General features: G+C 42.0%; 1 protein-coding gene across 3 annotated transcripts in view; it reads right to left on the bottom strand.

The window, feature by feature from the left end:
- Positions 1–365: 365 nt before the first annotated feature.
- Positions 366–13,066, bottom strand: part of DLC1 (DLC1 Rho GTPase activating protein) — a 214,725-nt gene continuing 202,024 nt past the window's right edge. For all 3 annotated transcript variants that reach the window (XM_066548398.1, XM_066548399.1, XM_066548400.1), the window contains 10 exons: positions 11,419–12,845; positions 10,147–10,323; positions 8,073–8,232; positions 7,633–7,831; positions 5,505–5,718; positions 4,987–5,101; positions 3,859–4,080; positions 3,203–3,420; positions 2,861–3,034; positions 366–2,324 (listed from right to left, as the gene is read on the bottom strand). In XM_066548398.1, the coding sequence (XP_066404495.1) occupies positions 2,204–2,324; positions 2,861–3,034; positions 3,203–3,420; positions 3,859–4,080; positions 4,987–5,101; positions 5,505–5,718; positions 7,633–7,831; positions 8,073–8,232; positions 10,147–10,323; positions 11,419–12,845 (3,027 nt within the window). In that variant the 3' untranslated portion in view covers positions 366–2,203. The remainder of the gene's footprint in view (positions 2,325–2,860; positions 3,035–3,202; positions 3,421–3,858; positions 4,081–4,986; positions 5,102–5,504; positions 5,719–7,632; positions 7,832–8,072; positions 8,233–10,146; positions 10,324–11,418; positions 12,846–13,066) is intronic.

Genomic DNA, 13,066 nt, shown 5'->3' with positions numbered 1-13,066 from the left:
AATGAATTATTTTCCGGCATTGCATACTGCTGCTTTCCACCCTGTTAAATTCAAGCATATCTTTCTACAATACTGCAGCAAAACAGAGGTTTCTTCTCACTAAAAAGTATGAAGCAATTGACTTGGGAATGTTTCTGTCCAGCTATCTGCCATTGTGATGTCCTGTCTGCCAAAAACTTCGAAGAAAGAGAGAAAACTTTGGTACCTGCCTTTATCAGTACTACAAATATCAGCCTGGGAGAGGGCAGGGGTGGCTCAGCTGTTGGCCGTAGTAGGTAAAGAACCAGAATTAAGAAAAATACCTCCTCCTCTTGGTATGAGAGTGGAAGGATGAATGCAAAATAAAATAAAACTCATTATGAATATCCAATTTTAAACATTTAATAGTGCACTTATTGGGTATATTCTGTACAGACATCTATAGCAAGTTAAACATTTTCCTTTCTCTCGCGTAGATCATACTCATGTAAAGCACATTTACAATAGAAAACATACTTGAGGTACAAAAACCCAAAAAGAATATCTGAGGTATAAATACAGGTATATTTTAAATAATCTTTATCATGCTTAATCTATGTTTGACAGTACACTGTGGGCAAGTATACATGTTTACAATAGAATGGTATGTACAACATACAATTTTACAAATTCAAAAGTGTTTGATGTAGAAGAATATACAAGGTTTTCCTACTCACGAGGAACATTGTTACAGAAAGTACTACATTATTTGCCATTTATAAAAAAAAATCTTCTTCAAAAAAGCTTAAAATAATACTGACAATGGTAAAAAAGTCTCAGTCAAGATTCCATCTTGCAACTCATTCATACTCTAGCCACAAAATACATTTATCACTTAATACTGCACCTTGAAAGCAAATCTTTACCTTTACAGTAAAACCTACAGAAAGACATCTTTCCAGAGGACCTCAGGACTTCCTACTGTTCATGTAAGTTGATTCTCAAGAAGGGAAGAATATCCCAAAGGGTCTAAAACACAACAAAACTGAAGACAAAACTGCACCCTCCTTTCTGCCTCCAAATATAACCCTCCAAACTGCTCACATGCAGGTTCTGTTCATGTTAACATGCAGCTTTTAGGAAAACAGGCAAAGGGGGGGGGCGAGTAAGAGTTTGTGTGACTCTCTCTAGCCAAGTCACCCCAGCTGCTACTGCAGGAGTCCTGCCACCTCCTGGCACCACAACTCCAGTGTTGACTTTTTTCCTCTTGAGCCATTAGAATACAATAAAATATATAAAAGCTCATTAAAACACCTATAGATAACGCAGGTAGAAGTAAAAGTAATGGACAGTTTTGTTTTTTAACAACTGATGTTATTGGCTTTCCTCACCATTGCAGACATTTCATTTCTAAGCTTCTATATTGCTCAAAAGTGTATTTACTTAAATTTGCTATAGAATTGCTCATCACTCCTAAAAGATCATCTGGATAAGGAGTGGACAGTAGCTGAAACAAGCCTATTGTAACATCCGCTTAGGATTTTCAACAAGTTTAGAGCTGAGCAAAAGGCAGAACTAGCACATTTGAAGGATGGCTACTCCTGGTCCACAGGGGAGTCCTATTCTAGGTTGAACTGTATCCAGCATACTAAAATCCATTCTGGTTGCCTATCAGTGTACCAGACACATTTCAAATTCAACTTCTTCTATCCTTTCAACCATTAACACACTCATTCACACTTCAATCTCTGTGCAAACCTTTCTCTGCTTATCTCAGTGAGAACACATTGAAGAGTACCAACTATTCCAGTGGATACACCAGTCCCTCAATGCACTACAAATAAAATGACATGAGTATGTACATAAAGCTAAGTATTTCACATGGGAATGATGAGCTTTCACCATATTTCATAATATATTTTGCATTTAAAGAAATTTGCTTCTCAGAAGCAACTCAAACCATCTAATAGGAATTATATTTTTTTTTAGATTTTTATTTTTTGCACAGTTCTCCTATGTATTCCAGTCGAGGCCTACACTATAGACCTTACACAGACAGGAAGCAGCTTTAAAGTGTATGGTATGGCCACAGTCCTATAGTAATGCTCACAGTCAAGCTCTCACGCTGCCATCCCTGCATGACACGACTTGCAGGTGGAACACAGGTCTGGTCTGCAGCGTGCAAATCTCAGTTTTGGGTCTATGTTGCTGAGGTGGGGCCCGCATGGCTGCTCCTCTTCAGTAGTCACCTGGATTTTACTTCCTTGCTCTCAGGACTCTGCTGACTGAAAGAGTCTCTTATCTTAACAACTTCTGATGCACACAAGTGTCCGAAAGACTTGGTGTACCAGTCTGGCATGTGGCCCCTGTTGGGTGGAGGAAAAAGGAATGATGAGGAAGGTACCAGTAACTTTGTATGTATTTTCTTATTCACAATCAAATCTGTATCTACCTGGTTAAATGCCTGACTAGGAAATCTCCTTAGTACTGCTTACTGCACGGCTCAACCATACTAGTATATAGATTTGCTGAAAAAGATGTTTGCCTCAGTAAGGAAAAGTTATGGAAAGTTTTGTGACAACCTGGTTCTGTTTACTAGCTTAGTATTAAAATTAACATTTCCTTGCATCCAATATGCCTGTTAGAGGAAAGGTTGGGGTTGCATACCAATAGGGATGGTGGAGCACATACTGGAGGCTTCTAATGCAACAAGCTACTGCTGCCACATGTGCAATGAAGCCAACTTTCTGTGACATCTCAGAGACCTGTGTGTTTGCCTTTGGGAAAGGTGTACTACTGGCCAAGCTAACGTCTGTTGAACCGTCCAAGTTTTCCACTGACCACACTGAAACTACACAAGAGAACTATACAACTATACAAAGGACAAAATGGAATTTCCTACCTTAAATCAATTCTGCACATGTAGGTAAGTTTGGATTTTCCTGACCCGCAGGGCTCAATCAGATACCTCGACAGGAGCACATTGACTCTAACACCTGCCACAGGAGCCCGGTCATGGTCCACTGAGGTTGCTAGAAGCACACAGGCTCCTTTGGGGAAGTTTGTCCTCCATGTCCTAAGAAAAATGAAGAAAACCAAAAATCTTTTATTTGACAAACAGTAACTCAAGCATCTAATAAGAATCCAAATTAGGCACAAATAGATATTTACCAATATAGCTGATACAATAAAGAAATAAGCAAGGTTGCCATATGTGTAGGATATAAACATAGGAATGTCTCACCTTAAGACTACAAAGTCCCTGGCTGGCTGAGGTGCCATGCTGTTCTGGACATACTGGTATATATCAGTCTGGCTATCCAAAGGCTCAATTACTTTGGACTCTATAAGATCTTCATCCCAAAGATGCTGCTCTTTAAGTAAACGATTTAAAACATCCTCTGGTGTAGCTGAGATTTCAATGGTAGTTTTCCATAATCGGAGTGGGGGACCTTCACACACCTGGGGAAAAGTAGCAGAGCCCTCAATTTTTCTCTTCTTACACTTTATTTTTCAAGTTTATTTTTTAAGAATCTTATTGAAACACTTCTCCATCTGGTAGTCCTGAGCTGTACAAGATCAGGGATGAGAAATATCTTTCTTACTGTCTGCATAGTGACTCAGCTTGTTAAGGCTTTGCATGAGTGAGTGAAGGCATGTAAATTCAATACAGTGAACATTCCTGGGCTGAATAAACAGAAGAACACAAATCAGTGTATGTTGGCAAACTACTGCTGAAAGACATGGTGTTTCTATATGGTGTGCAACTGCATCACAAGATGAAGACTTTTTTTTAAGTATCTATCTGCAAAGTAAAGGTGTGTATTGAACCTTCTGTAATATCCTGTGTCACAAGTGAGCTAAAACCCAGGGCTATGGTGTGAGTGGCAGGGTGCGTACCTTCTTGTATGCCAGCTCTGCTTGCTCTGATGTGGAGCAGCTGACCCAGCCTTTAAACTTCTCCTTCATCTCCTTGAGCAAGTCATCCACGCAGTCCTGGAGGTAGCAGTGGTAGTCAGAGGGCTCAGTGTTGCTGCTGCTGCCCCGGAGCTCCTCCAGGCTGAGGGGACGCAGGTCCTGCTCCGTGTACGAGTTCCGACCCCTGCTCATTTCCTCCGGTATCTGAGGGGTGACAAGGGTGAAATCATCCTCTTGCAGCTCTCTCCCCAGATCACTGCATTAGTCTAGCAGCCCAGTAGCCACAGGGACGTGTGTGTGTTAGTTTTGTAAGTGATGGGATGTGTTTGTGTCAGGTTAAGCACTCAATATGAAAAAATGCAAAAATTAAGTTTGTGACTTTGATTTAACTCAAATTAGTCTCTCTTTTACGGGGTGTCTTATTTTATTCTGTGGAGTATCCCCCTTTACTACACAACTAGATTCATTCCCACAGCACAGTTTTTCCTGCAAATTGAAGGAAGAAGGGAACATTGTCAGCTGCAAGAAAAGAGACAGGTATGTCTTCAGCTGAGGGCTCTGAAAAGATTTGATGACAGTGAGAAAAACCAGGACTCTACTTGTCTGGTTCTCCATCACAGGCCCTAGAGGGAGCATGCTTTAGTTTCTACAGATCCTTCAACCTATGGTTTGACAGTGTTACATTCCAGGATGCTTTTGTGGCCTGTCTTGCTAACTCTCGGGAACTTTAGTACAAAATGAGCACTGAAATTCCTGGAAATAGCTTCCTGCTTTGTAATTAGAGCTGAGGTCCACAGACCCTCATGGCTGCACAATAAAAATTTGAAAATGTATTCCAAATGCAGCTTGGATGCAGCAAAAATATGCCAAACACCACAACTGCCTCCTGACTTGAGAGCACCAGTGCCAACAAAACAACTCTCTTCCCTTCTGGCACTGCTTGTAATTCATGTATGCACAGAGATCAGGAAGCAAAGCTTTTTAAAAAGCTATTTATCATGTGTTAAACATCATTAAAATAAAGAGACATTCCTAGCTTTTCATTATACAGCAGATCTAAGACATCTTAATCAATTTTCCAGCCATCAGTTTTGTAAACAAGTGTTTTACCTGAAAGAGTTTCTTGCATTCAGCAATCATATGAGCTAGCCCTTGGGTTGCAGCCAGATTTTCATTTAGGTCCTTTTGGTCAGGTTTGCCCAGGCTTGGTTTCCTTTGCATCACCCTTCACAGGGGAAAAGAGTACACACATACACAAATCCAGTTATTTGTTGCAGAGCAAGAGACATGTTTGGGAAGAAAACAGTATGATTCCCACATCTGCTGGTGATTTAGAGCAGTGCTGCCTGGTACCAAACATTGGCATGGTGTTGCCAACTTCTCTTGCAACTCTTTCTAAGCATTTTCTTTGGAAACTCTTCTCCCTACACACATTTTTTTCTTTCTTATGAGCTTGTTTATAATTTAACAAATCTCCAACAAAAGGTAAGCTCCCGTAACTGTTCTACAGCCGGTGCTCTCTGAGGTGATCACAGCTGGCAGGATCAATCCCAGACTGTGCCTGTTGCACATCACTGCCAGCTGTGCTATGGGATCAGCAGCAGTGAGCCCTGCTCCCAAAAACATACCTTGGGGAAGAATTCTCTCTTTTGAGAGTGTTCAAGTGGAAGAGGGAAGGTGCTAAGCAGACAGCCAGGTTTGTTGGTGTCATCTGGTTTTCCTTCACTGCAGCTGTGACATCACTCAGGAAATAGAGAAGAATCTGGAGGACCTCCCTGTTCTCATCAGGTAAAAGCATAATGGCAGCCTTGATAGCCTGGAGACGCTGATCCTTTGGCACATCTGCATAATATTAGTAATTCTCTCATCAGCCCATTGATTTTCCACACACACAGCATGAATACATCCCAAAGCAAACTCCAGCTTCAAATATTTGACTCGAGTTTGAAGTGACTTCCTTCAGAATGCATACCATTTGTAGGAAACATGAAGGAATGTTTTTTAAACCACTGGTTTAACTACCCTCAGCTATTTCCTGCCTCACAAGAAATGCAAGCAAGAAGCTGTGCCTAGGCCAGAGTTAATTTTAGATTTAGCTTCAGCAGCTACATGCTCCCGCAGATGCACTAAAAGGACAGAAACCTGGATTCAGGCAGGGAACATAGCAAACATAGTCCAGCCAATTTAGAAGTTCTTTGGCTTGCAAAGAAATTTAAAACATGAATGCATTTTAGAATAGGTAAATTAAATAAATTAGCTAGCAAACCTTTTCAACAGTGATGTCATAAAACATCCAGAAAGTGCTTTACAGAACAGAGAGGGTTACTTTATTGAGCAGATCATTCAAAGTCATGCGGTGGAAAAAGCAAGTCCACGCTGAGAAGCCCCATACCATTAAACAGCTCCTTGGTTACGAACAACAAACAGCCATTGGAAAGATTTGATGTCTCTTTATATAAAGCTTTCTCCTACAAACTTGAAAGGAAAAATGAAATAACCCAGACCAGATCTGCTTCTTATAAAGGGATTTCCAATAAGACATCTCTGAATACAACATCAGAGTCTGAGTCCTGGAGCATTTATATCATCATTAGCAGCCTACCACCCTCACTGCATCTCTCATAATACACTTGGTGCTACCCAGATACTTAATTGGTATTTGCTTTGGGCTTCATCAACTTTTTAAGGCTAGCAACGAGTTTAGAAAGCAGTTTTAAGCAAAAATCCACTGTTTCCCATGCTCTCCTCTCAATCAGCTCAAAGCGCATTTAAGCCACGTGCATTCCAGTGTGCAGCCTAGTGCATAGCACCAAAGCAAAGGGAAATTTTTCCCTTTGCAAGGAAGCAGAATTTACAGCTGTTTTAAGGCTCTTTGCTTTACACAGAGATAATACTTCCCGACCACCTCTGGGAATTCCTCAGACCTACCACCTGCAAAAGGAAAGGAATAGAAACTCTGCAATGCTCTGTCAAACTTTTTTTGGCTCTAAACCCACAGAGCTGCTGTTTATTATGCATGGAACTGGAGGGCTGATTAATTTTCTCCATAAACATGTTTGGGAATCCAAACACACACACACAAAAATGCTTGCACTGAAAAAATGGTCTGTATGATATTTTAAAATATCATCTCCACCTATGGAGCTCTGACGGAAATTCCTGTAGCCTTTTTGTATTTATTTCTTTTTACAAGCATTGATAAACTCCATTTGTTATGTGATTTACTCTGAAAACTTTAGGATACTTATCTGCAAAGTAACTACAAGTCAGTAACAGAAAAGCTCGCCACTTAGAGGTTGTTTTTAAACAGCTGAGGGGAAGGATAGCAGAAAATGAATTATGAGAAAGTAAAAATTTTTGGTAGCTTTGCCAATCCCCTCAAAAGCCCCAAACTCTGCTCATATAGTGTTTGTTCTGCACGTCTACTTAGCCACATTAGATGTGGCTTATTTTCAAACCATAATATCAAGTATGCTCAAAGAAGAGAAGAAAATTTAGAGCAGGTGATGAAGGATTTATATTTGTTCCTGAACTAGAGAGAAAGGTGAAATTAAAAGAACTTATAGCATAAATGTTTATAAAACTACAATACAAAAAATCCATTGATTAGAGGCGGCCTGAACTGTAACAGTTACTGGAGAAGGACAAAGACCGACATAAGAAACACGTGTAGCGCCCAGGACAACAGTGTTACAAAGTTCCACCCTTGCTACACAAATGACCACTTGCTATCTGCTGCAGAATCTCACTACTTACACTGGTATATCTGTAAGAAGGTCTCGGAGAGTTTGTTGGTCATGAGAGGCTCAGGGAGGTCACGGAAGAATTGCTTTAACATGTCTGCTACATCATAGGCAGACTGGCCTTCGTAGTTGACACTGTCTGCAGAACTCTCATTCATCTGACGCAAAGCCTGAATTCTTGACTTCACTCCAGATTTCCTAAACAGTCCAACCTAAACACACATATAAAAGTAAATACATTTATAAGGAATCTAGAAAATCTGGAATGTAAGCATGCTCTTTAGCTTCTTACACATGGGCTATAATTTTGTGGAAATCTTTCCATGCATTAATTACCTATTTTGTCCTGTTTTGAGTTTACTTTTTTCAGTCTGACACATGAACAACAAAAACGAACGGAAAGCTGGGCTTTGGGTGGGGCATGCACGTGGAACAAGAGAAGAACAAACCCACCTGATCCAGGCAGTGGTTGCGGAGGTACCGCATGGCTTGCTGAATGCTCTGGGGAAGAGGCTGCCCCGTGCGCTGCACGTTCACTTGCAGGGGTACTCCAAACACATTTCGGTCCTTATAATCTGGCACCTTTATTCTCTTCATAAACTTTGGTACTGCCCTATTTAAGCAAAGGGAATGACACATCTAATTAAACCTCTGTTGATTATTTGTCTTCTGTATTCCCAGTAATTTGGAAGGTAAGTGAAAATACGTGAAACACTTTTAGTAACACGAACAATAGTGACAGTATAAATTAGTTAATCCACTCAGGGCTGGAAAGGGTGAGAGGAAAGAAAACAAGGGTTTCTCTAAGAGAAAGGCTTGACATTTGGGGCAGTGTGCTGCCTCTAAGTATTAATGTGGTGCTACTCCATCAATATTAGGAGGACGAAAGCTACAGGGTAAAACTGCAGGGGCCAGATTGAATTGCAAAAGAGTCAAAATAAATCTTGCGGTCAGTGACCCCTTATAACACTGCTTCTTTAGGTTTCAGGAAAGATGGGCATTTAAACAATGAGCTTTTGTACGTCAACTACTTGTTCTGCAAAGTCCTCAAACTGGGTCCACCACCCACCAGTGTGCAGAACAGCAGGAAACTGATGTAATACATTTGAGTTTGTCAGCTAAAAACTTCAGCTCTATAAACAACCCCTTTGAGGGACCCCCCTCCTTGTCAGCCAGTGACTTTTGTTACCCCCACCTCCCACTCCAATTTCATTGAGAGGCCTTTCCATCTGCTTATGACTCCAAGGAAAAAGTTACTAAACACAAAGGAATGATTTACCCCAGTGTCCCCCAGAGTATTGGTATTATAAAGGGGAAAAAAAAGGCACTAAAATGTGAAAATATTGAGGTCATTTTCCTAAACAGGGAGGAAAGCTAATGTCCACTGTAGCAACTAATAGGACACAGTAGCACTGAAAACAGGGAGACATTTACTATTTCAACCTACACTACAGCTATAAAAACAGTGCATTGGATTTACAGCTGACTAATCTGTTATGCAGTAAAACAGCCCAATTTGTATTGCCATATAGTTAAGTTTAGGGCATTATTGATACATGTATGAATAATACTTGCTTTGTCAAAAAACATGCCAATGGAATGTGAAAAAACACATTGCGATCTCCACTGAGAATCTGAAGCATGCAGGGATAACTGGTCAATACTTATTTCTGTCTTTCAGAACAAACAACTTCTGTATTTAGAAAGACTGACATAATAACAGCCTTTGAACAGGAGGTACTTTGATGCTGAAGCTAAATACTCTCTATGACTCCTGGGGAAGGGAGGAGGCTGGCCTGTGGTAGGGACAAGAAAAATTTTATTTGTGTCCCTTGCCTCCTGAAGGTTACACAGGCTGTAGATATAATAATAAAAGAGCTTTCTATTTCATTCTTCTGACAAAAAATATTCAACTGAGTTGCAAACACCTGGCCACACCAGAAATTGCTGCCTACAAAAAACTCCATGGTTCTCCCAACCTTTCTTCTCTCCATCTCTTTTGCTAATCGATTTATAGTGCCTTAAAAAGGGAAAACAAAATTTTGGCTATTACCACTAGATACTAGAATTAAGAGAAATTTACGTTATTTAATTACATAATTATGTAAAGGAAATAATGCAAATATTTAAGGATAACTGAAGAAAAGCAAGCCTATTAAGATTGGTTGCAATTTCTGCCACTGCTTGCTAACTGCCTCAATAAACAAGTGGTCCTTCTTTTGCTATAGATACTGAACATCTTCCTCTTCTGAAAACTGATCTGTACTTCATTGCTTTGGTTCTCTCCCATGTCCCCATAAACACATCTCTGAAGCCTAATACAATTACACTTACGTAAAGGGTTAGTGATTTTAGCCCCATCTTGGGAAACCATAAATCACTGTCAGCACAGGCTGGAGGAAGAAGTGCAAATATGGAAAAAGAGGGATTGGACGGACGCATTACATCTTTCCAAACAGTGCCTGGGACAGGCACAACTGTCATGCTGGCATAGTCGGGCTCTCTATACACAGCACTGTGTCCTTACCAGCTGAAACCATGCTTGTTGGAAGGTGTGTACTTCTCCAGGAGAGCAGTCAGTTTCAGGAGAGAGTACTTCTGCAGCAGGTTCATCTGTGCTACGGACTGGCAGTTGATCTGCAGCGATGCCGAGCTGAGGCTGGGCCTGTGGGAACTCTGGAAGCTGTGCCACCTTAGCTTGTGCCTGTGGAGAAGATGGGAATCAGAGAAAGGGCAGGTTACTGAAATGTCTCTGCAAGACACATGTAGGAATTAATGCAAATGCACTGCTGAGATCCCTGCCCTTGGCGGCTGCATTCTTCTGAGATTTCACAGGCGTCAGCCAGCGGCGTCTCTGCCTCACCTGGTGTGAGGCAGCATGGGCAGGTGATTCACATGAGAATGTGCACTCTGAGCTGACCCACAGCTCAGTGCTAGCTACACAGCCTTGCCCTAGCAGATATCCTCCAAGGGCTCCAACGCCCTTCTCCCAAAGTCCTTTCAGTATTGGGGCAGTGGGAATTAAAAACCTCCATTAAGAAAAAATTGCATGAATTTTTAAGATATATCAAATAGGAACTCTGTGCTTCCATAAGTCCCATTAAGTTTATACAAACAGCTGTAGATGACTAAATGATTTGCATTACTTTTAAAAGAAAACTGGAAACAAAGCTAGAAAGAATTAAAATCCTTGCTCTACTCACAATACAAAATACAGTCATGGTAAAACTCCCAGCAGAATCTGGAGGCCACTGGAACTCCCCCAGTCTCCCACTGTGCTACAATGATCAAGAGAAAGTAATCAAGCCTCATTTTCCCCACAGATTTAGTACCCTAGCATGCTATTAGAAACAGCCTGCTACTGAAAAATGCAATTTTTTGAAACAGTCTAAAAGTCAAGGCTTTTACTAGACACTGACACAAACCAGAACATACTTACTCTTGGTTCTCCTAGCCAGCTTAAAAAGCATTTAATCCTACTTGATGGCCCTCCCCTCCCATTCACCATTTCAGTTTGAAGAATTATTGTGCCCCAAAACTGTGCTAATATTGCTTTTTCAATGACAACTCAGGCTGAACCTACAAACATACAGCTATGAGTTGCAGGAACCACAAACTCTTGCCCAAACATTTCTCTTGCCCCTAATAGTTTTGGGGAACAATGGAACAGCACATGTGTGCTTGAACAGCCACAGCTTCTACTGCACCTTAAGTAAGTGTGGTGCAGCTACCATAGCGCTGCTCGGGCTGCAGGGGACATCCCCAGGCCACCCCAAGTCCTAACACTTGGTGATCTCACCTGCTGGAACGTGTCAGCGATGCACCAACCCCAGAGTCTCTCCTGTCCTGGATCCCTGTGGGCTCTTCCGTTTCATTCAGTGAATTCCCTGTACTGTCGAGGTCGCTTGGTGTTCTTCGATCATTATCTACATCAAGGTGAATCTGCTTTGGAGAGGAAGGACATGGGGAGATGGAGTCGAGTGCAGAGTCAGAATCCCCTTCATCTGAGAACTTCTCTGACCACTGGTTCACTATTCTCTGCATCCCTTTGACATGGTATAGGATGTCGTCTAGTTCTGGGAATATATCTTCATTTTCGAGGTCGGCCAGGTCGCTTGTACTGGAATACAGGATTGAACCTGGCACATTGTCATAAATACTCAGGCGGCCGCTCATTGAGCTGGAGGAGTTGCGCCTTTTTCCCATGCCCAGCTCTTTAGAGCTGTCACCACTGTTCTCCCTCTGGAGGGTGAGGTGGCCGTGTCCATGGAAACTCCCTGTCCTCCAGTTCACAGAGGTGTTGTTTTCTGTAGGGGAGAAGTTGCCATTGGAGAGGGCTTTGGGAAAAGTGCCAGGCTTATGATCCTCAGGGATAAAAAACACGGTGTCTTCTGCAAAACTGCCCCGGTTCTTGAAGTTCTGCTCCATCACATCGCTGAACGTTGACTGATTGAAGGGGTCAAAGCCTTCCAGGTACATGCCCACCCTTTTATTGTAGGCACTGAGGCTGCGTGTTCGTGTGACAGGACTGGGTGTGCTGACAGCACTGCTCGTCTCAGACTGACTACTGCTGCTGCTGGTCTGGGTGGAATTGGAGACGCTCCTCTTTCGTACCATAGGGAAGTTGATGTGATTGCCATTGAGGGTGGAAATCTCCACGCAGTTAAGTTGTTTCAGTTTATCTTCATCCATGCCCTCCTGCAGGATTGGCCCACTAATAATCAGGCCAAGCTTTGAAGGAGCTTTGCTCTTGCCATGGTGAGAACTCTTGATTTTAAGACTCTCCATTCTCTTCAGCAGACTCTTTGTTTTGGACTTGGCATTCTTCTCGTTGGCTTTTGTGTTGAAGCTGAAGCTATTCAGTTCCCTGGGCGAGGGCAGGCTGCTGAATGAGTCATCGTTGGCTACAAAATTGCTGGATGAACAGACGCTCACTACTGAGTTTGTCCTGGTGGTAGACGCCTCGCTCTGCAGGGTTGGCTGGTGGCTGCTGGTGCTGCTGATGCTCAGAATAGAAGCCACCTCCTGGCGTTCGCTGAGGTCTGTGAGCACACTCTCCCGGCTTGCCGCGTTCGTCAGGTGAGGGGCTTCTGGGGACGGGATATCCAAGTCTGGTTTTGGAGGGAAGACATCAAACTCTTCAAGCCTCGACCACCTCTTGCTGTCCCTCTGAAAAGTCCATTTGCCACTTATTGCACAAGGTTCATCTTCATCTGAATCTTCACTCTGCAAAGAAGAACCATGAAAGTATTGCTTGCAAACTACTCAAACAGTAAAGGCGGTTGCATTTAAATACAATGTCCACTAAAGTGCTTTAAGCATGACCTTGTTCTCACTGAATTTAAAGTGAAAACAGTCTTTTATTTCAGGGAGAGGAAGATTAGGCCATAAAGCCTGTCACGGGAAAAGATAACATGGTACAGGCAATATATTTTAACTGTTTTTAA

Source organism: Molothrus aeneus, chromosome 4 (genome assembly GCF_037042795.1).
Source record: "Molothrus aeneus isolate 106 chromosome 4, BPBGC_Maene_1.0, whole genome shotgun sequence".
Lineage (NCBI taxonomy): Eukaryota > Metazoa > Chordata > Aves > Passeriformes > Icteridae > Molothrus > Molothrus aeneus.
This window is presented reverse-complemented; position numbering and strand designations above follow the sequence as displayed.